This window comes from Carica papaya, chromosome 9 (assembly GCF_054855325.1).
Source record: "Carica papaya isolate Zhongbai chromosome 9, ASM5485532v1, whole genome shotgun sequence".
NCBI classification, from domain to species: domain Eukaryota; kingdom Viridiplantae; phylum Streptophyta; class Magnoliopsida; order Brassicales; family Caricaceae; genus Carica; species Carica papaya.
The window spans coordinates 35,496,355-35,520,783 of NC_142317.1; the positions used below are offsets into that span (position 1 = coordinate 35,496,355).

General features: G+C 36.7%; 2 protein-coding genes across 3 annotated transcripts; one reads left to right on the top strand and one right to left on the bottom strand.

Moving 5' to 3' along the window:
• Positions 1–589: 589 nt before the first annotated feature.
• STI (AAA-type ATPase family protein) lies at positions 590–7,934 on the bottom strand. 2 transcript variants are annotated; one of them, XM_088211225.1, is made up of 7 exons: positions 5,246–7,934; positions 4,835–5,054; positions 3,658–4,215; positions 1,249–2,029; positions 1,014–1,095; positions 794–926; positions 590–707 (listed from the first exon to the last, which is right to left on the bottom strand). In XM_088211225.1, exons 1-6 carry the CDS (start codon positions 7,391–7,393, stop codon positions 828–830), a joined length of 3,888 nt encoding a protein of 1,295 aa, XP_088067351.1. In that variant the 5' UTR covers positions 7,394–7,934; the 3' UTR covers positions 590–707; positions 794–827. The 2 variants fall into 2 exon arrangements, with proteins under 2 accessions (XP_088067351.1, XP_088067350.1); XM_088211224.1 differs by having other exon boundaries at positions 590–926.
• A 13,238-nt stretch (positions 7,935–21,172) lies between these two features.
• Positions 21,173–23,554, top strand: LOC110812721 (Pentatricopeptide repeat (PPR) superfamily protein). The gene has a single exon (XM_088210710.1). The coding sequence runs from the start codon at positions 21,250–21,252 to the stop codon at positions 23,539–23,541; it is 2,292 nt and encodes a 763-aa protein (XP_088066836.1). The 5' UTR covers positions 21,173–21,249; the 3' UTR covers positions 23,542–23,554.
• The last annotated feature ends 875 nt before the right edge of the window (positions 23,555–24,429 follow it).

Below are 24,429 nucleotides of genomic sequence, written 5' to 3' on the forward strand. Positions count from 1 at the left end.
TTTACGGTTTAAGCTGTTTCTATTTCGTTCGCTGCTACTACAGAAATCGTTTTTGCTTTCTTTTCCTTTGACTACTAAGATGTTTCAATTCACCAAGTTATCTCTTGCTTGCTCATGGATTCAGTAGTAATTCGAGAAGTCAAACCTATTCGAGAATCTCCGAAACTACGCTTATTTTCAATTCCCCAAAAAAAAAAAAAAACCCTTTAGACATATTTTTATTTAGCTCGCACAATAATTGTTAGGCTCTTTTATTTTAATGCTTTTTCTCAAATTACTCTTTTATCAAAGGAATTTCTTGTCCTCCCCAATATTTTATGTTTTAATCAAAATAATTTTTAATTAAAACAAAAAAAATCACTCTTGAGTTTTAACACCTTAAGCTTCTTATGTTTTGAACTTTCTTCAAATTATCACCCCAATATTCTTTGCTAACTATTCACAAAATTACAAATATAATATTATATGCACATCATTGCTTTTACTTATAGCCATAAAAATGCCTGGGAATATTTAACTCAATGTTGGCAATCCAAGATCAAGGTTTATATGGAAGAAACTGAAGCCATTGACATCTTTCTCTTAGTCCTTGAACAAACAAGGTTTCCCATTTCTTCTTTTCTTTATTCATTCCAAAGAAATAATAATAATAATTAAAACTGGTGCAGATAAACAAATCCTCAAATCCAACCTTCCTGTGCTTCATCCTTGAAAAAATGGCTTCAATAAGAAAAATAAATACAGAAAAAGAAAAAGAATGTTTATATGCATATTAAAGAGGCAGACTACATACTCAGGAATCCGAGCTCATTTAGCTTTTCTCATTTTTATCTTCTGGGTTTGCTCTCTGTCTTCTTTGTCTTCCCACAGACAGCAAACAACGAGAATTTCCTGCTTTTTCGTGGTCTTACAGTGGTCCCCTTAACCTGTTTACGTTCAGAATTCAGGCACGCTTGATTAGATTGAAACCCGGTTCGCCAAAATGTGAGGATGTAAATATATCAACAACTTACCTTCCCTCTTCTTGGAGGTTTTCTAGTGTTCCAACAGAAAAGTCCGCTGCATCCTCCTGTTCCGGATCCTGATTCATATCCACTAGACCAAGTCCCAAGAATAAGCAAGAGGTGTGTTGTATTATATTTTTGAAGTATGTCTCAGGATTCAGAAACAGAAGTTTGATGTTTTTTCTGCCTATCCAAGTAAAAAAATGGGAGAAGCTATAATCTCTAACAAGGTAAAGTGACTTACAGATTGTCTTTGTTGTAATGGTCAGCAAAACTGAGATCATGTAATAAGCTTGGGGACATGGCATGGTGACCACTCTTCTTAACAGTCTCGTCCTTATGCAATAATCTTCCTTCATCGCTTCCCAACACCTTGGGTTCATTATTTAATTCATCTTCCCGATGTTGTGAGGACAGCCCTGATGAACTCGTTGATCCCATTCGACTTCTACGGTAGATGCCCTCTTGAGGCAGTACCTGGTTCTTCTCAGGTTTTGTACGGTTCAACGAGCCAGGAGTGCCTTTCTCAGCAGTCTGTAACCAGGCTGTTTCTAACCTCTGCTCACGGATTATGGATTCTATTCTCTGCATTGGGATCTTTTCCCCACTTTCTTGTGAATCACTACTTTCATCATTACCCGCAGTCAGCAAATTGGGTGATTGAGCAGCAGGTTTAAAGGTTCCTTCCCCTGCATCTTTGAGAGTACCTTCTAAATTATTAGAACACCCTCTAGTTACTTTCCGAGGTTCCTGACATGTTACTAAGTCAGAAAAACCATCAATGTCATTTGTGTAAACTATCTGTTTGTCCTTATCAGTTCCCACAATTTTTCGTGTCTGTTTCATCAATGGTAAGTCAACTGAATCCAGAGAGTTCAAAACATCACCATCTGGCAAGAGGATTATTCGGACTTCTACATTGCACCTGAGAACAATCTCGATTGAGTTTGTGATACTACTTAAGAATCTTTCAGCTCTAGATTTGATGTTACTGTCCCCAAATGCAACATAAGCAACCAGAATACCTGCAAGCAGAACCACATTGGGTTTAAACGAAAATCATACAAAATATGATAAACAAGGAAAATGAAAAAAAGATCAGAAGGGGTACAAGATTGTACTTGCATGTATATACAAGGGATGCCAAAATTTTGGAGATTCAGGCATGTGAATTCCCACAAAAACTATGGAAAGTCAGGAATCTAAATATTCTGGATTAATGTCGAAAGAACTGATAAAATAAATGCATCCCATGATCACATCTTTTTGCGTTGATTGTTGACTACGGATTTACAGCCTCAACCATTAGTTCATTATTCGGCAGATAAAGGTTTGCTCCCTCCTTTCTTGGCTCCATTATTCTTTTAATTTTGATGTAATGGTGGAGTGATATTAGGGTTGGCAATTTGAGATATCCTCTTCTAAGAGATTTCTTCAAGATAAGATACTAATGATACCACCCCCAAACCCAAACCTGACACATTTATCCCAAACCCAATATGCAAACAGAATTAACATGTTTAAACCCATTTATCTAAGTTGTATTATATGTTAATTATCTTAAAACCAATTTAATACGCTTAACCTATTGACAAAATTAATCAGTATGTTTGTAATCAACAGAAATCATAATTTTTACATGTTTATCTACAATGCCATGTCAATAATTATAAAATGATCACGATAATACAAGCAATTATCACGTAAATTAATTAAATAATTAAACATAAAAAATCGTTTAAAGAATGTCAATATAATTATCTATTTTTTCATTATTACTATCATAATAAACATTTGTTAATAAATAAGTGTAGTGAAGTAACCACTTGAAATTTTGACATGATTCATACAGATATATTTCACTAGAAGAGTAACATATATGCCTTTAATGTGGTAAAACAGGATTTACAAATGAATAGAAGTGTTATAAAAGATTTGACATGCTTAGATATAATTATTATAAAGAAATGGATTTGGCTCATTGTGAACAGCTCATCCAATCATATTGGGTCAAAATTTGACAGCCATAGATATACCCTAAGCTTGAATTTGAGCTTAAGAGCTCCTACATTAAAGGCGCAAATTTTACCTCTAAACTATGGTTTTGGGACTGTTAGGAGTATTTAGTTACATAAAATTTATTAAATGCGTAACAGAAGACCTAATTAGATCAGTATATGTAATTATGTTGCATATAATGCAACAGTAAGATCTTGTTTTCATTCATGAAAATCAAAACACGCATAAGGCAGATGGACTCATGGAAACAAAGTAATACTTGGTCTAGCGTGTAAGACAAATTTGGCATTAAGCAAACAGACAACTACCGGAGGACTAAGCATCATAAGAAGTCATTTACACGGTTAAAGATAATTGCAGATGATTGCAGCCATGAAGACACCGAATAAAGAAAAGAAATTCTACTGTCTTACTTTCACAGCTTTGGCTCGGACCCTATACAGCAGGAAGCACCATTTATTTCCCTTTTTAGGAACACATGAAGAATCATTTGCTTCTTAAAAAAGAGATGACCTATTTTTGCTAAAGGAAATCATTGAAGACTAAATAAGAAAATGTAATAATGTTTCCTATATATTTGTGTTTCAATTCAAGCAGCAAGCATAACTGATATGCAGAAATCTTATGGTCATACCTTCAACTTCACTAATAGACAAAAGTCTCCCATGGGCACATAGCAGCTGCCTGAGTGTCTTTGAGTGGCACCTTTCTATGCATTTTGCCCAAATATCATCCAGTTTTTCAGAATTTCTGCAGGTAAGAATTGTATTCCCCACCTTATTATTGTCGTGTGAGGCAGCTGAGCCACCACTATCTATAATCTGGCTATGCGAGAGCTTTGAACTATAACCACTATAGGGAAATATTAATTCTGCTTGGTGGCTGGAATTTCCATTTAACACTTTCTGCAAAGAAGAAGGAGAAGCTGATTTCCTAGGAACATATTGAACACCTGACTTCCGCCTATAAGCAGTTTCTTCCCTTGAGGTGCTTGATGGATCATCCTCGGTTGTCTTGGAGCTTTGCCTGCGACTGCTACCAGACTGAGTAAAATCTGGTGAAGGCAATGAGCCAAGCTGTAATAGAGTCGCTGTGAACCATGTAGAACGTTCATTTGAAACTCTTAGCTGCTTCTCAGCCTCCGAAAGAAGTCTTAAAGCATGCTTTAGCCTCTCCAGTTCAGCTTCAGTCACTAGGAAATCACATTACTTATTCAGCACATAGTCATTGCATTTCCATATAGCAAATGTTCTCAGAATTTCATGGTGAAACTATGGACTTCACAGAAAAGCAAGCAATCATGAGGTATCGCAATTCTTTATGCCCATGGCTCACCAGATAACATATGAACCATAACTGTAATAAAGACAACGTTTGTTGAAAAAACAAGTAAATGATCGAATAGTGCTGACAGTACTCAGAGTTTTATAGAACATAACACAAGTACTGGGTTTTCTAAATACTAAAACATAAACAGAAGATTGCACATACAAGGAAGCTGAGTAATGTCATATCAACACAGGGCTGGCCAAGCCCGGCCTAATGGCCAAGGTGCCTCCACCATTAAGCAGAGGCCTTAGGTTTGAACCCATAGGGCTAAGTTCCGAACAAAAATAAGCTTAACCGAAAGGGATAGTTTCAAGGTTGTTAGGACAGCCCACCAAACATAAAAAGGATGGTTTATAAGCTCAAGAAGTTAAGTTACATTCACCTTAACATCTCAATTGGAAGCAAGATCAGAGAAGACATTTATTACAGTGAGAAATGACATTTAAAACATAAAACATAAAGGTGAAGGTGGTGATACTCACAACTGCGTCCCCCAACAGATGAGTCGGTGTCATTGGCATCCACAACATTGTATGATCCAGCAATTATATCCATAATAAGGCTCGCAAGCTGAGACATCAAAACAATTGGTTCAATCCCCGAGTCCATCAATTCTCTCGCCCTCTTCACAGTTTCTGCAGTGTCCGATGATAGTGCTAATTCCAGAAGTTCCAATAACTTCTCATCTGAGACAACTCCTACCTATAGAAGGGCCAGCAGATTAGAGAAATAAGTTAGAATCAACTAAAATATTCTTTTAAGTAGAAAAATATCCATCTGACAATAATTTGATTAAAGTTCAACATTTTTTATTCCGATCATTTTTACTTTGATAATGAATCACATGTTCAAGTTCCTAGTAAAACAATTAGATTGTGTCAAACCAGACTCACAAGTTCATTTACAAGAGATGTAGTAATCTTTTTCCCCAGCAAGCTTAGCTGGTCTAGCATAGTTTCTGCATCTCGAAGTGAACCATCAGCATTTAGAGCAATCAAATCCAATGCCTCCGATTCAACATCAAGATTTTCATCAGAAGAGATTTTCCTAAGCCTGGCTGCAATGTCACCCTCTTTAATTTTGTTGAAAAGGTACTTCTGACACCGTGATTGAATGGTACGGGGCACATTCTCAATGTCTGTTGTAATAAATATGAATACAACTCGTTGCAATGGATCTTCAAGAATTTTGAGAAATGCTAGCCATGTCTTTGATGGCAGCAAGTGACACTCATCAAATACAAAAACCTTGTATCTTGAGGAACCAGGTGGGAGTGCCACTGACAGGTTTCTCAAAAGGTGCCTAACTCTATCAATTCCTTTCTTATTGGTGCCGTCAACTTCCCAAAAATAATTGTTTTTTCCAGAAATGAAATCAGTGCATTCTGTACAGTATCCACAAGGCCTTGTCTCTTCAGTTGCTAGACAATTCAAAGCAGCAGAAAAGATCCTGGCCGATGATGTCTTTCCAGTCCCTCGAGGACCTTGAAAAAGATAGACAGGGGCAATCCTTCCCCTCGAAACAGCATTCATAAGGGACTGAACTACTATATTCTGACCAATCAATTCCTCAAAGAACATTGGCTTGTATTTCTGGCTCAAGCTCCTAATATTTTCCGGAGTGCCTTCCTCTTCTCCTTCCCCATTTAGAGCTACAATTCCTAACTCATCCTGACTCCGACAGCTTGATGACCACCTCCGCCCATCTAATCTACTCAGAGCCTCTAAATCTAACTCTCCAAAATTAGTAGAAATCTCATCATCACTATGCCCAGTTCCTAAAGATGACCCTCCTCTGCCATCACCGTTATTAGAAAGCAAGGGGAGAACACCCCGAGCACTTCTCGAGGCAATTCTCCTCTTATCGGGAAGTGATGACGATCGCCTATGCCTACTATACATGGACTGTCCCCCACACAAAATGCTACCACCTCTCCTCAAAGTATCTGAAAGGGAAGGAGAGTAACAACTCCCACAACCCCTTCTGTGCTTGGGAGTCCTCTTGGACCAATAACAAGGAATCCCACACCCTTGTCTACCAGGCAAATCCAAGTGATCATCCAACTCATCATCACCATCATTCATTGAAGTAGTTGCTGCATCCCAAGACCCAATAGTACTAGGATTTCGATTAACATATCTATTATAAGAACTAGTTGACAATGCTGGAGTACTATAAGTATAAGAAGAATCCTCTTTTCTACTAGTTCTCAATAATTTGGATGATGAATATGACCAGTTTTTTTGCCTAAGTGCTAAAAGCAATGGGGATGCCCCAGAATTCTTTCTGAAATCTTCAGAGTTACTATAATCCTCAGTTTCATCAGATTGCTCCACATAATCATCCCTACCCAAACCCAGAGGTAATGAGGGATGAACCTTGAACAATCTCCTATTATTAACAGAGTTGTGATATTTAGCCAACACATCCGAATGGTTACTATATTTCTTACTCTTCTTCTTCGTCTCCATTTCTCGCTTGAAGTTTGGCGTGCCCAGGGACATAAGATTCGCGTCCCTAGACCTGAAAACCATGGAAGAAGATGGAATCTCACCCAAATAAGTATCACTCTTCGAGTCTCTACCATTCCTTGCGTCAGTCAAACTATCATCAACACTGCCCTGAACCCATGAAGAACCCTCATCACCATCTTCCTCCTCTTCTTCTTCTTCCTCCTCTTCCACATTCCTTCCCACTGCGCTCTTTTCACTGGAAGATTTCTGATTCTTCCAGTTGTACAGAAACACACTCTTCTCCTTCCCTCCATTCCCATTTTTACTTTCTACCCGAAACGGGAAATGAGAATCCAGCTGGCTGTTCCCATTTTGCTTCCAACTTTCACCATCGAACTGCTTATTGTTACTGTTACGAGTAGAAGAAGACGAGGCCAGTACTCCAATTGCAGATCTTGAAGAATTCAGAGGCGATTTCCACGAGGAAGTTGTTCCCGGATCGCGTAAAACCCGTGCTGCTTTCCTGATCTGAGTCAGCTCCTTTTTCAAATGCAGCCTGCTAGGGTCTGATATCCTAATCTCCGACATTCTGTCGCCGAAATATCACCAAATAACTATTAACTATTCACACTCGATCGCTCAATTCAAACCTACACAACATTGATCCGGAACTACCTCGGTTTCTGTGCGAGTATACACAGTAGCAATAGGCGAGTATTTTAGTAACAGATTGAAGAAGAAGAAGAAGAAGAATACGACGATAGTGACGACGATAGTGACGACGAACTGACTGACGGGTAGGAGATGATATTTTTTAGAAGAAAATGAAATGAGTGCAGATCTGACAGGACGTAGGGTTTCTTTCAAGCGAAGTGAAATGAAATGAAAGGTGTTGGAATGGTGAGTCGTTGAGAGTTGTGAAATGCCATTTTCTTGGTTCTTTGGATTTGTTTGACTCGTCTGTCTTCTCTTCCTGCATAAAAATTATGAGAGAGAGTGTCCACTAGGGTTTCTTCTTCGCTTTCTGGTTGGCGCCTCCAATTGAATTCTCGAATGGTGAATCTGGGACTCTGTGTCTGGTGTTAGTGAAAGAGAAAGATAGAGACTGGGGACAGGGACAGGAGTTCACACAGTTTCCTGTTTTTCTTCTTCTTTATTTCTTTATTTTTTTTAAATAAAATTAAAATTAAATAAAAAACAAATGGAAAAATTCCCTCCAAATCCAAGAATTTACATATTTTTTGTTATATATATATATAATTTTTATATTTTTTAAAAATTAATATTGAAAAAAATTTCAATTTAATCTTCTAAAAATTTTTAATTTAAAAAACAACTTTCCTTTTATAATTCGTTGTCTCGTAATTTATATATTAATTAAATTACTTAATTAGTTAATCCAATCATATCGTTATATGAACTATAAAATAATAAATTATTTAAAAATATATGAAATTTTATATTAAAAAATCCTAAATTACAAATTAAGTAAATTAAAATTTACTCTTATTAAAATTTTTAAATCGTTGTCTCGTCGTAATTTTAATTTCATCGAACTAAAATATTTAATATTATATTCATAGTATATTTCTGTCGAAACAATAGAGTTATTTCTGATTCGATTATAGGTACGTAATTAATTTAATACAAAATGTAATAAATATTTAAGATACTAAAGTTTAATTATAAAAAAATGTAATAAATATATAGTGATTGCCAAAATATTTTATATAAAATCACAATCATAATCAAATCATATCTCAAAAATTCACATTTTATATTTCCTTAATTTTATCATTACTCTATACATCTATACATACATAAAGTTTACTTGAAAGCTTCAAATAAAGGTACCATATGATTTGAATTACAATATTTCTCTTATATACATATGGCAAGATATATAATTTGCTATATATGTAAACCCAAATATCTTTCCATTAGTATATGATGGTACTTAATATCTTTATGAAGTAAACATAATATTATGTAATATCATTATATTTAATGCTTAATTTCTTATTTAAGGGCTTTAAAACACAATGCACTTGTATAATGATGCTTCGTGCTAACTTTCCTACGAATAATATCTTTCCTTACTTACGTATGATCCCTTATCCTGTTTTAGCTTTAAGCCAACTACTTTTATACGGGTCACAAACAAAATATATAACTTGGTGCTAAGCAGAAGAAATTTGTGTCCTTATAGTCATAAAAACTTGGATGTTGGTTTCTCTTATAAATGAGCGTTCCATATTAAATATATATATATAATGGTTATATTGATCATATTAAGATAATGCTAGTAACAAATAGTTTTGATCAGCGATCTATAATATTGATTGTAGTGAGACATTCAATTCTATTGTTAAAGCAAATACTAACTATATTTTATATTCTCTGCTTATTGTTTATGGTCGGTCAATGTCTCAATTGGATATTTCGAATACTATTCTAGAAGCCAGTCTTGATGAAAAGATTATTTGAAGTAACCTCAAATATTTTATCAACTTTGACCTTTCTAACTATATAGGTTTCACAGGTCTTTGTATGGCCTTAAGAAGGCACCTCGAGCATGATGCATCCGGTTGAGAAACTTTTCGAGGACTATGGTTTTGTATATAACAAAGTCGATAACTCCATGTTCATTTACTAATTTAACTATGTCAAGATCTTTGTTATTGTTTACACTAATGATATTATTGTCATTAAGATAAGTTTGAATAAAAGTATCGTCTTTACTAAAAGGAATATCATGTTTCTGATATGAGTGCGCTAAGTTATTTCCTTCTAATGAAGTTCACTATCTTTCATATGATATCATACTTTCTCAACATAAATATATTCAAGACTTCGAATATGTTAATACAATTGGTTGTAAATCCTGTAACACTCTCATGATCCCTCTTAATGATTCCAAAAGATACTAGGGTTTTTAGCTTCGAAAGGTAAACTATATCGTTAGCTCACAATATGTCTTTTTACTTACCATGGTGTTGTCTTAATTTAATATTAAATAATTATATTAGTTTACGCGCTCATCCAAAATATGTATTTTGGTATCTTAAGAACAATGTGCTAATGATTTATTATTTTTTTTCTCCTCCACTTACTCTGCATTATTTTTTCAATTGTAATTGAGATGTTGTTTTTGATAATTACTGAAATACTATACGCTATGTAGATTTTTCGAAAAAATTATAATATCATGAATTACTAATAAGTAACCTAATGTAACATAAAATTTTATTAAAGTTTAATACGACATCGTTGTCAACACATTGCTTGACTTCATACGGTTCAGTTCTTGTAATTTACTATGAGGATCTTTCCCTGTCATCTATCATCGTGGAGATGCCACATTGCTCCACCTTTCATTTGTAGAGAGATGAACAATATGTTTTGAAAGAATTGTTATCGGAGAGATAAGACCTAATTATTAACGTTAGGGAAGAGGTACGATGCCTCCTCTAAGTTTTTGCCAATATGGTGAGGTTACATTAATATGATGTCTCGTCCATGATACCACTATTTGTCATACCATGTGTAGTCACGTAGTCGTTTAGATATTACATATATATATATATATTTAATATATCAAATATCTTGTACTTTCTTAATTAACAAAATTTAAAACAGCTTGCTTCATTTTGCACATGTAGTGTGAAAATCCGCCTCTTTGTAATTATGTATTTGATATATAAATATAAGCCATCATGTTAAACGTTTAAATTTACTATTAGGCATTAAGTAAAAGTAAAATAAATGTTAAGGTAATTATTAATCAAATTTAATTGAATCAACTATTTCAGTCAATTTAACAGTTCTTAATATTATATATATTTATATATGATCAATTAGATTTATTATTTATTATTCGACTAGTCAGTCTTATTTAATAATTAAAATAAAAATAAGTAATTATATAAACATAAAAAGTAGAAGTATTCAATTTTACATGTCAGATATTACGTCATTAGACAAGTGACATTTGACGTGGATAACGATTCAACTAGAATGTAACACGTATTTAATTTAAGTTCACGTGATACCTCCACTAACACTCTTAACAGATAGGGACTGAAGTATATAAACTAATTTAAATATTTTAAAATAACTAAAGTATTAACAATATGTATATATATATATATATATTTGTACATATAAGATTTTATAAATAATAGAAATAAAATAAAGTTGATAGTTAGGATAAAAAGTAAATTATGTGATCACTTTCACTTTGATTGTGTTGCAAGTAAATAAATTAATTAAAAAAATGTATTAGACAACAAATTAAACATCTCTTTTCTTATAAAATAATATATTTATTAATAATTTAGATAAACGATAACAAGTTTTTTTATAAAAAATAAATATATTAATTATTCAACTAATTAGTAATTAATAATTATATAAATGTTAATTAAGGCTTAATAATTAAAACAAAATTATTCAAATTATATTAAATAATTATATGATACATATAACAATTATAAAGCAATATAAATAACATTTGAAATTATTCACATGGAGTTGGATTCTTTAGGCTTCATGTCCATTGCATAATTAATAGATAATCACACATATACATATACATACACATACTAATATAATATATATATATAATAATAATAATAATAATTAAGTTGGATAGGTTGTAATTAATATTTAAAAATTGATGCAAGAATAATGGATTATATAAAGTATGTGTATATATATATATATATATATATATATATATAGATATAGATATGGAAAAAGTTTTTGATAATTGATTTGTCAAACTAGTGGATATAATGATGACCTTGTGGGCAATCATAAAATCAAAGGTAAACAATATATATATATATGTATTATTTTATATATATATATATTTTTTCAAATTTATTGTTGTAATAAAAAAAAAAAAAAGGACAAGAGAGATTTTTTTTTGTTTAATTTGTCGGGACTTGTTTGTACAACATGTTTTGTGTAATTCCAAATTATCCACTTTATTTATTCTTTATTCATTTTGATTCATACCCACCAACCACTCTTACATACATCTATACATACATTATATTTTTCTCTTGAAAAATATATATTCGTCTTAATTATATTTAGTGATGCAAATTAAAACAAAAAATAGGGTATATATAATAATAATTATTTTTTTTTATAAATATTTATTTTATATACCTTTAATTTAAGGGATGAATAACTCGTAATGAAATCTAACTCAGTTTGAATTAGTAATAATTATCTTATAGATATTACTTACAATTCAAAATGATAATTAATTTTTGTAAGGTGGAAGAATAATTATTTTTATAAAAAAAAATTTATTTCGTGAATATTTTTATACAATTTATTATTTGTTAATGTAATTATATATATGATTATACATATAAATATATATATATATATATATTAATCTCTATGTGGATATATCTTTTACTATATAAAGTAATTATTATTTAATGGGATACCATGCATCAAGTCATAGTATTTGACATCTACCAAAATTCTCATTTAATTTAATTTAATTTAATTTATTTATTTATAGTATCAAATTAATATATTTAAAAAATATAAAAATTGTTATTTAATTCAATTAAATTCTCATACATTAAAATAATATAGTTGATAAAATAAATAAATTTTTAAATAATAACCCATATTTTTATTATTAAAAAACATAAATATTTTATTTTAATATTATTTTTTTATATAAATATTTCATTTAACAAATTAAAAAAAAGGTTATTAGTAGTTTCTTTTGATAGCATAAATTTATGGCATAATTTTAGCAAGAGATTAAGCAATCAAAAAATCAAAAAAATAACTTTTTATTATGAAACAAAAATCAATCAATCTATGGAAAGTTGTCACCTTTTGCCTTTTTATTTATTTATTTATTTATTAATTCGCATATTTTTTTATAAAAAAAAATGTTATTTTTTAAACAACAAAACCTAATTATGGGACCTTAAAATTATCAACTTAATCCATATATGTATATATATATATATAATTAATTAAATTTTAGACAAAGGATATAATTTTAAAAATAACTATTTACATTATATAAAAACAAAAATTTATAAAGTTAAAATGATTTCTAAAGAAAATGTTTAAAAAAATTATCACATCTTATATTTTGGTGAAATATTTATACGTTAATAAGATATGTGAAATAAATAATTAATTAAAAGTTTATATAGTACGTAATTTTAGAACTTTTTTATTTTTGTTAAAATGTAGACGAGGAAAATCACTAAAGCAAGAATGGAAAAAAAAAAGAAACATGCTATTATCCAATCAGGCGAGCCTAGGAAATGTTACATAAGTCCAGATAAAAATAGGTGTTGAGCTCGTTAGAGGCATGGGCAAGCTCGTGTAGTCAAGAGTCGACTAGTAAGCAGTATGGATAATCTTATTAGTACAAGTGTTCCTTTCTCAATATATGAGATACCATAACAGTTAAGTCACGATTAAAAAAGATTTTGAGTTAGACTTGATCTGTCGAAGTAGAGATTTAATCATCATCGTGGGGTTGAAAAAGTTGACTTCTACAATTAACTTCTTGATACCCTTCCAAATTCAAGATTACGGCAATCGAAGATCTCGTACACCTCAACCAACATGGGATTACTGATACTAAGGTTGCTCATAAAACCAGCCACCCAATTATCATGCTCTCTTTAATAAATTCTTTTATAGTGGCGTAGTAAAAGTCATTAAAGCCCGAATTCTTAATATTAAACTTAAATCAGTCTATTTAATGTAACGCCCAGAACGTGGGCATTTTTGTAATTTCTTCATTAATTATTTATCCAGCCAAAAAAAAAAAGCGTGGTGGCGCAGAGAACGGGAGAAGAAGAAGGAAGCAAAGACGTGCACGTCGCGAGCGGGAAGAGATGGGTTTTCGTGATTTTTGGAGAATCTTCAGTGCGAGGATGCTGATCTAAACAGCTTCGCTCCACTATAAGCAGCGTAGTGGCGCAGAAAACGGGAGAATAAGAAGGAAGGAAGGACGTGCACGTCGCGAGCAGGAAGAGATGGGTTTTCGTGATTTTTGGAGAATCTTCAGTGCGGGGATGCTGATCTAAACAGCTTCGCTCCACTATAAAGAACGAAACTCGAAAACAGAGAAAGGAGGAATCCTTGAGGCCAAAGGGGCGTAGAGAGAGAGAGGAGGCCGAGAAGAGAGAGAGAGCTCATCTTCTCCATGGACTCTTCGCAAAATACTTAGAAAAATCCCCTCAAATTGTTCTTCTCATTCTTTATTTTCCTTATACTCGCAGAACCAATTACTGGCCTCTACTTATTGACATAAGCACAAATATCACCCATCTCTGTATTTTCTTCAGCGCGACTCCAAGCAGCTCAGGCCATCTCTGTCACAGAAGAAGCTCTCTCTCTGCTGTCCTTAATTTCCGAGCGGCAATCATATACATTGCAGCTTATCATCACCGAGACCCAACCTTCATTGCACAATTGATCAGAGCCGAATCACCAAAGCACGAACCTCACCGGAGAGCCGTGGCACCCGAGAGCACCGCCGCCGGTAAGCTTCGGTTTTCTGTAATTTTTTAGCTCCTCGAGGGCCCTAGGGTTGTTTTATCGCAGGGACCGATGTAAGTGTGGCCGAATTCAGCCGAAAACGGCAAACCCGAGGCGAATCGCCACCGCCGGAGCACGGGGGAGCCGCCGTGCCGGAATTGCGATATTGGCCAAAAAGGGGCCCTGTGTCTAATTTGAGATTTTTTGGAACGCGTGCAGGTACCGTTAGTGCATTTCAGTTTCCCGGAAAAATTCAGGAAAAATTAGGGACAGCCTGTAGGCGCACCGTGAAGCCGCGTTCAGACCCCAAAACGAGTAAGGACCCCTCACCCTATTTCCTATCACGGTATTAAAGTTCAAAAATGATAAAACGGTAATTCTTGAATCAACAAATGTGTGTAATTGCTTAAGGTCGCTAATGGAGCCTGAGTCTTGTGTGTTTATCGGTTAATTGTTAATTGACATATTTTACAGTTTTAAATGCAGTATGAGGTCTGATGTTTTCATTTCATTGTTTCGTGTGCATATCTTACTATTTTATTGATTATGGGTTGAATGACTGAGAAATCAATGCTGTATGTTGTCTTACTTGGCATAAATTACTATTTGCTTGTTTGCGTGTGAATTGATGATACTGACTGAGGAAAAAGGGGAATGAAAGATTATGTAAATTGATAATTGTGTGATGTGCTCAGCCTGACTAGATATTCTGGGAGATGGTGGACGGACCGGGTCCGTAGGGGACCCTACCGGGATTGTGGTCTCTCATACCGGACGGGGTATGGAGATCTTACCCAGAAGGACGCCGATGTAGACCCGGACGTGGTACATGGTATGTATACTATCTCTGGCCACATTGCTCATGTTTTGTTTGATACTGGTGCATCACATTCTTTTATTTCACATGTTCTTGCTTCCAAAATTTGTGTATCACCTGATAGACTTGATTCATTATTGCTTGTATCTACCGCTGGGGGGGAGACATTGCTAGGAGAGATTATCTACAGGGCATGTGCCGTGGAGATAGCAGATAGAGAACTGAGGGTAGACCTGATAGGGTTAGACACGGGAGATTTTGATGTAATCCTAGGGATGGATTGGCTAGCGGCGTATCACGCCACCATAGACTGCTTTAACAAAAAGATTGTATTTAACCCTCCCAACGAGGAGCCATTTACAAGTTAATAAAATTATTTGGTACTGATTTTCCCTAACGGCAAACTGTCTTAATTCCCAGTACCTTAATTTTGTATTTTCTCTACTAGGTAAACCCAAGAAAGAAGTTTGTATTCAAGAGATTCTAGTAGTCCTAAACTTTCCAGACGTATTTCTGGATGAACTGTCCGGTCTAACAGCGGACAGAGAGGTTGAGTTCACCATAGACTTATAACCAGGTACCCAGCCCATCTCGGTTGCTCCTTACCGAATGAGCCGCATCGAGATGGAAGAACTAAGGAAACAAATCACTGAGCTACAAGACAGTGGTTTCATTAGACACAGTGTTTCCCCATGGGGTGCCGGGGTTACCTTTGCAAGGAAGGGAGATGGAACGTTGAGACTGTGCATTGATTACAGAGGGATAAACAAGGTAACAATTAAGAACAAATATCCTCTTCCCCGGATTGATGACATTTTCGATCAGTTGCAAGGTGCACGGGTCTTTTCTAAAATAGATCTACGATCAGGTTACCATTAGGTAAAGGTAAGAACGGAAGACATCCCCAAGACGGCGTTCCGAACCAGGTACGGACACTATGAGTTCCTGGTCATGCCGTTCAGACTAACCAACGCCCCGGCCATCTTTATGGATCTAATGAACAGGATCTTCAGAGAGTTCTTAGATCAATTTGTCATTGTGTTTATCGATGATATCTTAGTCTACTCAAAAAGTAGAAAAGAACATGCTCATCATCTTTTCCAAGTCCTACAGATCCTCAAGGAAAAGAAGTTGTATGCAAAGTTGAGCAAGTGCGGATTTTGGCTCGAGCAAACCGCCTTCCTAGGACATGTTATATCGAAGGAAGGGGTATCAGTGAACCCCGAAAAGGTTGAAGCGGTACTTGGTTGGGAAAGGCTGACAACAGTTAAGGAAATTCGCAGCTTCCTGGGGATGGCAGGTTATTACCGCCGGTTTGTCGAAGGGTTCTCTAGCCTAGCAGCTCCTCTAACCCGACTCACAAAGAAGAATGCAAAGTTTGAGTGGAATGAGGACTGCGAAAGAAGTTTTTCAGAATTGAAGAAGCGACTGACTACTGCACCCGTGCTGGTTCTACCGAGTGGATCAGGAGGGTATGCAGTTTATAGTGATGCCTCCTACCTGGGCCTGAGTTGTGTCCTGATGTAGCATGGAAATGTTATAGCATATGGGTCCAGACAGCTGAAGAGTCATGAGAAGAACTATCCTACTCATGACTTGGAGCTTGCCGCAATCATACACGCCTTGAAAATCTGGCGCCATTATTTGTATGGAGAGACCTTTCAGATCTACACCGATCATAAGAGTTTGAAGCATATCTTCACTCAGAAGGATCTCAACATGCGTCAGAGAAGGTGGATGGAACTCCTCAAGGACTATGATTGTGACATCCTATACCATCCAGGTAAGGGCAACGTAGTAGCCGATGCCCTCAGCAGGAAAAGTGCAGGCACCCTAGCTCATTTGATGGTTTCAGAATGCAAGTCCATTGGGGCCACGCAGCAGGTTCGACTGCGAGATCTGAAGAGGGCCACATGTTTGGGCCACCTAGCAGTCCAACCCGAGTTAATCCAAAGAATAAAGGAAGCCCAGTCAGTCGACCCCGCCCTAGTAACCCGCAAAAAGGATGCAGAACAGGGAGTGAGCTCAGAATTCCATATCTCTGCCGACGAATTGATTCGTTTCAAGGACAGAGTGTGTGTCCCGGACGACAGTGAGTTAAAAAGAGACATCATGACAGAGTCCCATAGTTCAAGGTTTGCCATGCATCCGGGAAGTACAAAAATGTACCAAACTATGCGACCTCGGTTATGGTGGAATGGGATGAAGAGAGATATAGCCGACTTTGTATCTAAGTGCTTGGTATGTCAGCAGGTCAAAACAGAACATCAACGCCCAGGTGGGTTACTTCAGCCTTTACCGATTCCAGAGTGGAAGTGGGAACACATCACCATGGACTTCGTATCCGGACTACCCAAGGCACGATCAGGATATGATGCTATATGGGTAATTGTTGACCGACTCACTAAGTCTTCCCACTTCCTGGCCATCAGAATGATTGATTCTTTGGACAAGTTAGCAAGAATGTATATCCGGGAGATAGTCAGACTGCATGGAGTTCCAGTGACAGTGGTATCCGACAGGGACCCCAGATTCACTTTGCGGTTTTGGAATAGTTTCCAGCAAGCTATGGGAACAAAGCTGTCTCTTAGTACTGCCTTCCACCCCCAAACTGATGGACAATCAGAGATGACAATTCGTACACTCGAAGATATGCTCCGAGCTTGTGTCCTTGACTCCGGGGGCCATTGGGACGACCATCTACCCCTGATAGAGTTTGCCTACAACAACAGCTACCAAGCAAGCATCGGCATGGCCCCATATGAGGCGCTATACGGGCATCCGTGCAGGTCACCGATTTGTTGGGAGGAAGTGGGCGATAGAAGATTGTTTGGCCCGGATTTGGTAGAAGAGACCACGTCCAAGATAGTTAAAATCAAGAAGAACATTCGGACAGCTCAGAGTAGGCAGAAGAGTTATGCTGATACCCGGAGGAGAGACCTGGTTTTTGAGAAAGGCGACCGGGTGTTTCTTAAAGTCACCCCCTTCAAGGGAATTAGTAGGTTCGGCAGGAGGGGAAAATTAAACCCCAGATATATTGGACCCTTTAAAATCTTAGACAAGATTGGTACCACTGCCTACAGACTTGCACTGCCTCCTGAGCTCTCCCGGGTTCATAATGTGTTTCACGTATCTATGCTATGTAAGTATAACCCGGACCTTTCTCATGTCTTGACTCATGAACCGCTTCCACTCCAAGAAGACTTGTCTTATGAAGAAGTACCGGTCGGTATCACGGGCCGAGAGAGCAAAATACTCCGCAATCGGGAAATATCATTTGTAAAGGTCGTGTGGCAGAACCACACGCCCAGGGAGGCTACTTGGGAACTGGAATCAGAATTTAAAGCCCAGTATCCCCATCTGTTCGATCAAGAGTAAGAGGTAAATTTAGGGGACCAAATTTCTTTAAGGGGAGGAGAGTTGTAACGCCCAGAACGTGGGCATTTTTGTAATTTCCTCATTAATTATTTATCCAGCAAAAAAAAAAAAAAGCGTGGTGGCGCAGAGAACGGGAGAAGAAGAAGGAAGCAAAGACGTGCACGTCGCGAGCAGGAAGAGATGGGTTTTTGTGATTTTTGGAGAATCTTCAGTGCGGGGATGCTGATCTAAACAGCTTCGCTCCACTATAAAGAACGAAACTCGAAAACAGAGAAAGGAGGAATCCTTGAGGCTAAAGGGGCGTAGAGAGAGAGAGGAGGCCGAGAAGAGAGAGAGAGAGCTCATCTTCTCCATGGACTCTTCGCAAAATACTTAGAAAAATCCCCTCAAATTGTTCTTCTCATTCTTTATTTTCCTTATACTCGCAGAACCAATTACTGGCCTCTACTTATTGACATAAGCACAAATATCACCCATCTCTGTATTTTCTTCAGCGCGACTCCAAGCAGCTCAGGCCATCTCTGTCACAGAAGAAGCTCTCTCTCTACTGTCCTTAATTTCCGAGCGGCAATCATATACATTGCAGCTTATCATCACCGAGACCCAACCTTCATTGCACAATTGATCGGAGCCGAATCACCAAAGCACGAACCTCACCGGAGAGCCGTCGCACCCGAGAGCACCGCCGCCGGTAAGCTTCGGTTTTTCGTAATTTTTTGGCTCCTCGAGGGCCCTAGGGTTGTTTTATCACAGGGACCGATGCAAGTGTGGCCGAATTCGGCCGGAAACGGCCGAAAACGGCCAACCCGAGGCGAATCGCCGCCGCCGGAGCACGGGGGAGTCGCCGTGCCAGAATTGCGATATTGGCCAAAAAGGGGCCCTGTGTCTAATTTGAGATTTTTTGGAACGCGTGCAGGTACCGTTAGTGCATTTCAGTTTTCCGGAAAAATTCAGGGAAAATTAGAGACAGCCTGTAGGCGCACCGTGAAGCCGCGTTCGGACCCCAAAATGAGTAAGGACCCCTCACCCTATTTCCTATCACGGTATTAAAGTTCAAAAATGATAAAACGGTAATTCTTGAATCAACAAATGTGTGTAATTGCTTAAGGTCGCTAATGGAGCCCGAGTCTTGTGTGTTTGTCGGTTAATTGTTAATTGGCATATTTTACAGTTTTAAATGCAGTATGAGGTCTGATGTTTTCATTTCATTGTTTCGTGTGCATATCTTACTATTTTATTGATTATGGGTTGAATGACTGAGAAATCAATGCTGTATGTTGTCTTGCTTGGCATAAATTACTATTTGCTTGTTTGCGTGTGAATTGATGATACTGACTGAGGAAAAGGGGAATGAAAGGTTATGTAAATTGATAATTGTGTGATGTGCTCAGCCTGACTAGATATTCTGGGAGATGGTGGACGGACCGGGTCCGTAGGGGACCCTACCGGGATTGTGGTCTCTCATACCGGACGGGGTATGGAGATCTTATGTGTTTTGGCACCCATACCGAACGGGGTATGGGGACGGCCCGTTTCACCCTCATACCGGACGGGGTATTGAGGTTTATAGTTTTGGCGCCCATACCGGACGGGGTATGGGGACGGCCCTGAAATCTGATTACAAGTATTAAGGGTAACGGGTAGCGGAACCCCTATGGATCCCCATGGATACTAGTAGGCTGGTGAATGAGGAAAAGTGATTGCGTGATGATTGAATTGCAAAGACGTGATAAGTATTATGTTACATAGTTTATATGATTTCATAATGATGATAATGTTATTGCTTTCGTATATTGTTTTATGAATCTCACCGAGATAAGTGAATGGTAAAGGTTTTATTACTGATAAATGAATTTATTGTAAATTATGCTCCATTGGTCTTTTTGTGTTTTCTACCCACCTTTATTTCCGTGACAGCGAGATATCGTGATGTCTTTACTGGGCTAGTGTAGCTCATTTCTTACTTAATCATTTCAGTTTAGGAGGACATTGTTTCCGAGCCCGTTCCGCAAGAAGACGACGAAGGGGACGTCTAAAGACTCCATAGTCATATCCATAGCTTTTACTTCGAATTTCTCTTTAGTTAGTTAATCTTTTATATTTTGAGCACGTTTTGGTTTTAGTGTAAGGGATGTTAATCGAATTTTGACTTCGTTTCCGCATTGATATTTTAATACACATGTTTCATTTTAAATTTTCGGGGCCGTTACATTTAAAATATTTTTCAATTCATCTAAAGAAATTTGTAAAAATTTGTCAGGTCACTATAAAAAAAAGACTTGTTAAGTGCAATCCAAATAATTCACCATCTGTCGACACGTGCCGATCTTTATTGTTGGCGAAAGCAACTTCATTCCTCCTTCTAAATAACTCAGGTCATCAAGGGAAACATATCCTTCCGGTTCGCAATCCCATTGGTGTTAACTCTAGTCTTTTAGCTCGATTCCATAGTTTTGTACTAAGTGTATTTGCACCCAAATCATTTGGAGTATGAAAATTATATATATATATATATATAATAATTTTCTAATTAATTTAATCATTTAATAATTTTTTATTAAAAATTTTTAATTAATAATTATTTAATAATATTTTTAAAATTCATAATACAAACTTCCTAATAAAATTCAAACTTAATTTGTTCAATCTTATTATACCAGGCGACTGCGACTGCGACTGAAAACAAAAATGGTGGTTGCCTGACATGTCCAATTTGGTTACAATTGCATCCAAAACAGTCACCATTGCACAACTCAATCAACTCCATGCACACCTCATTCAGAACTCCCTTCATCGCCATGGCTTCTGGCTCGAGCTTCTCCTAGACCACTGCACGCGTCTCCGCGCACCACCGCTTTACGCTCGTCTCCTTTTCCACTCCTCCTCCTCTCCGAACATCTATATTTTCACCTCCATCCTCAGGTACTACTCTCAGACGGGTGATCATGGTGAAGTGCTCTGTCTTTTTCGGCAAATGAATAATTCTTGCGATGTAAAGCCCGATGCTTATGTCTACCCGATTGTGATCAAATCAGCTGGTAAAGCTGGGATTATCTTCCATGCTCATGTTCGTAAACTGGGTCATTTTCAAGATCCGTATGTGAGGAACGTGATTATGGATGCGTATGGGAAGTGCGGGTGTACTGAGATTGCACGGAAGGTGTTTGATGAAATGTCTAGTAGAAAGGTGGCGGATTGGAATTCAATGATTTCTGGGTACTGGAAGTGGGGGAACGAGGAGGAAGCTTGTAGGTTGTTTAATGTAATGCCTGAAAGGAATGTTGTTACTTGGACCGCCATGATTACTGGGTATGTTAAAGTGAAGGATTTGGAGAGTGCAAGGAGGTATTTTAATGAGATGCCTGAGAAGAGTGTGGTTTCTTGGAATGCTATGATTTCTGGTTATGCCCAGAACGGATTTACAGAAGAAGTGTTAAGATTGTTTAATGATATGATGAGTAGTGGAGTTCAGCCAGATGAAACTACGTGGGTCTCCGTGATTTCTTCCTGTTCGTCAAAAGGTGATCCTGAACTTGCAGAGTTGGTTGTGAAGTTGCTTGATGGGAAGGGTATAGTTATGAATTATTATGTGAAGACTGCGTTGCTTGATATGCATGCAAAGTGTGGGAATATTAAGATTGCTAAAAGGATTTTTGATGAGTTGGGTAAGAACAGGAATGTTGTTAGCTGGAACGCCATGATTTCAGCCTATACAAGAGCTGGAGAGTTGAAGTCATCTAGGGAACTGTTTGATAAAATGCCTGAAAGAAATGTTGTATCTTGGAACTCTATGATTTCTGGTTACGCTCAAAATGGACAATCTGCAGAAGCAATTCAGCTTTTCAAGCAAATGATTAGAACTGCTAATTCTAATGATTTGAAACCAGATGAGGTGACAATGGCAGTTGTCATCTCAGCATGTGCACATCTTGGCGCTTTAGAATTGGGCAGTTGGGTGGTTAAATATATGATTGAAAACCACATCAAGTTGAGTATTTCAGGTTATAATTCTTTGATCTTTATGTATGCCAAATGTGGCAGCATGAGAGATGCAGAGAAGGTTTTTCAAGGAATGGAAGAGAGAGATGTTGTATCCTACAATACACTGATTGCAGGACTTGCAGCTCATGGAAATGGAAACCAAGCGTTGAAGTTCATGTCCAAGATGCGCGAAGAAGGTCTTGAAGCAGACCGTATAACGTACATTGGTGTCCTGACGGCATGCAGCCATTCCGGATTACTAAAAGAAGGTCGCCAAGTGTTTGAGTCCATAAAAACTCCAGGAGTAGATCACTATGCATGCATGGTGGATCTGTTGGGGCGCATGGGTCAACTTGATAAAGCAAAGAGACTGATCGATAGCATGCCAATAGAGCCACACGCAGGAGTTTATGGAGCTCTTTTAAATGCTAGCCGGATTCACAAGAGGCTTGATCTTGGGGAATTTGCAGCTGATAAGCTCTTTCAACTTGAACCCAATAATTCGGGAAACTATATACTACTGTCGAACATTTATGCTTCGGCAGGGAGATGGGAAGATGTTAGCAGGATGAGAGAAATAATGAGACAATTGGGGGTGAAGAAAACAACAGGATGGAGTTGGGTTGAATATAAGGGCAAAATGCATAAGTTTATAGTAGGAGATAGATCACATGAACTAACAGCTGAAATATACAGATTACTGGGTAAACTGGGGAGGAAGATGAGGAGTTTAGGGTACATGGCTGACAAGAGCTGCGTGCTGAGAGATGTTGAAGAAGAAGAGAAGGAAGAGATGGTGGGAACTCATAGTGAGAAATTAGCCATATGCTTTGCTCTGCTTGTTTGTGAAGCAGAGTCAGTGATTAGGGTCGTGAAGAATCTAAGAGTGTGTTGGGATTGTCATACGTATATAAAAATTATATCTAAGTTAGAGAAGAGAGAGATAGTTGTAAGGGATAATAACAGGTTCCACCATTTCGTTAATGGAACATGTTCATGCAATGATTATTGGTAATTTTTTTAGACAATTTTTTTGCTGTAACATTATAAAACTTCTCACTTTCACCTGCAAAATGATTCGTCGACGACCAAATATAAAGCGAGGACTGAATCTTTATATACCTTACAACAATACTTTCTTTTTACCTGAGTTATATTAGCAACTGCAGATCATTTGATTAAAATGAATGACGATATTACTCATTCGAAACATAAACGTATGTTCTGTGGCTGATCTCTTAAAAGACCGATTCAGATTTGCTCCCGTCCGTTTATAAAGTGCAATTAAGAGAGCTATTTGCGGAATAATTAGGCATAAATTGATACCACAACCTCAGAATTTGGTAACTTTATCTTCATCAACAATCACTTATGAATCTTTTTCCAGATTACATCCATTATCTTAAGTTTTGGATCGAATTAATCCACTAACACATACTGTTCATGGGAGAAAATTTAAGTTATTAGGCCCTGGAGGATTAACGGGGCCTCTGCAAATGAGCTGGTGACTAGAGATTTAAGAACATGGTAGTTTGCTCAAGAAAAAGAAAACAAGATATATTTATTAACTCCAATTTGAAATATATATTTATAGTATGTTTGATCTTATCCTCAAATATGATCTTCCTGCAGAACCATCAACAGTAAATACATGTTATCATCCATGGTTCATCATTAACTGGGAACCAAATATAATACAATCATTATTAACATTGATAAAACTAAAGCTTCTGCTGAGATCTAAAAATAAAGATAAAAAAGAAGAAAACATTGAGGGCAAAATCCTCCATCCCTTGATGCAGGAATTGTAAAAGCTCAACGAATACAAAATCACTCTTTTCACCTGAAATATATGTATTTTTCTAGGACAAGCTCTGAACCATAACATTCTGTTACCAAGAGA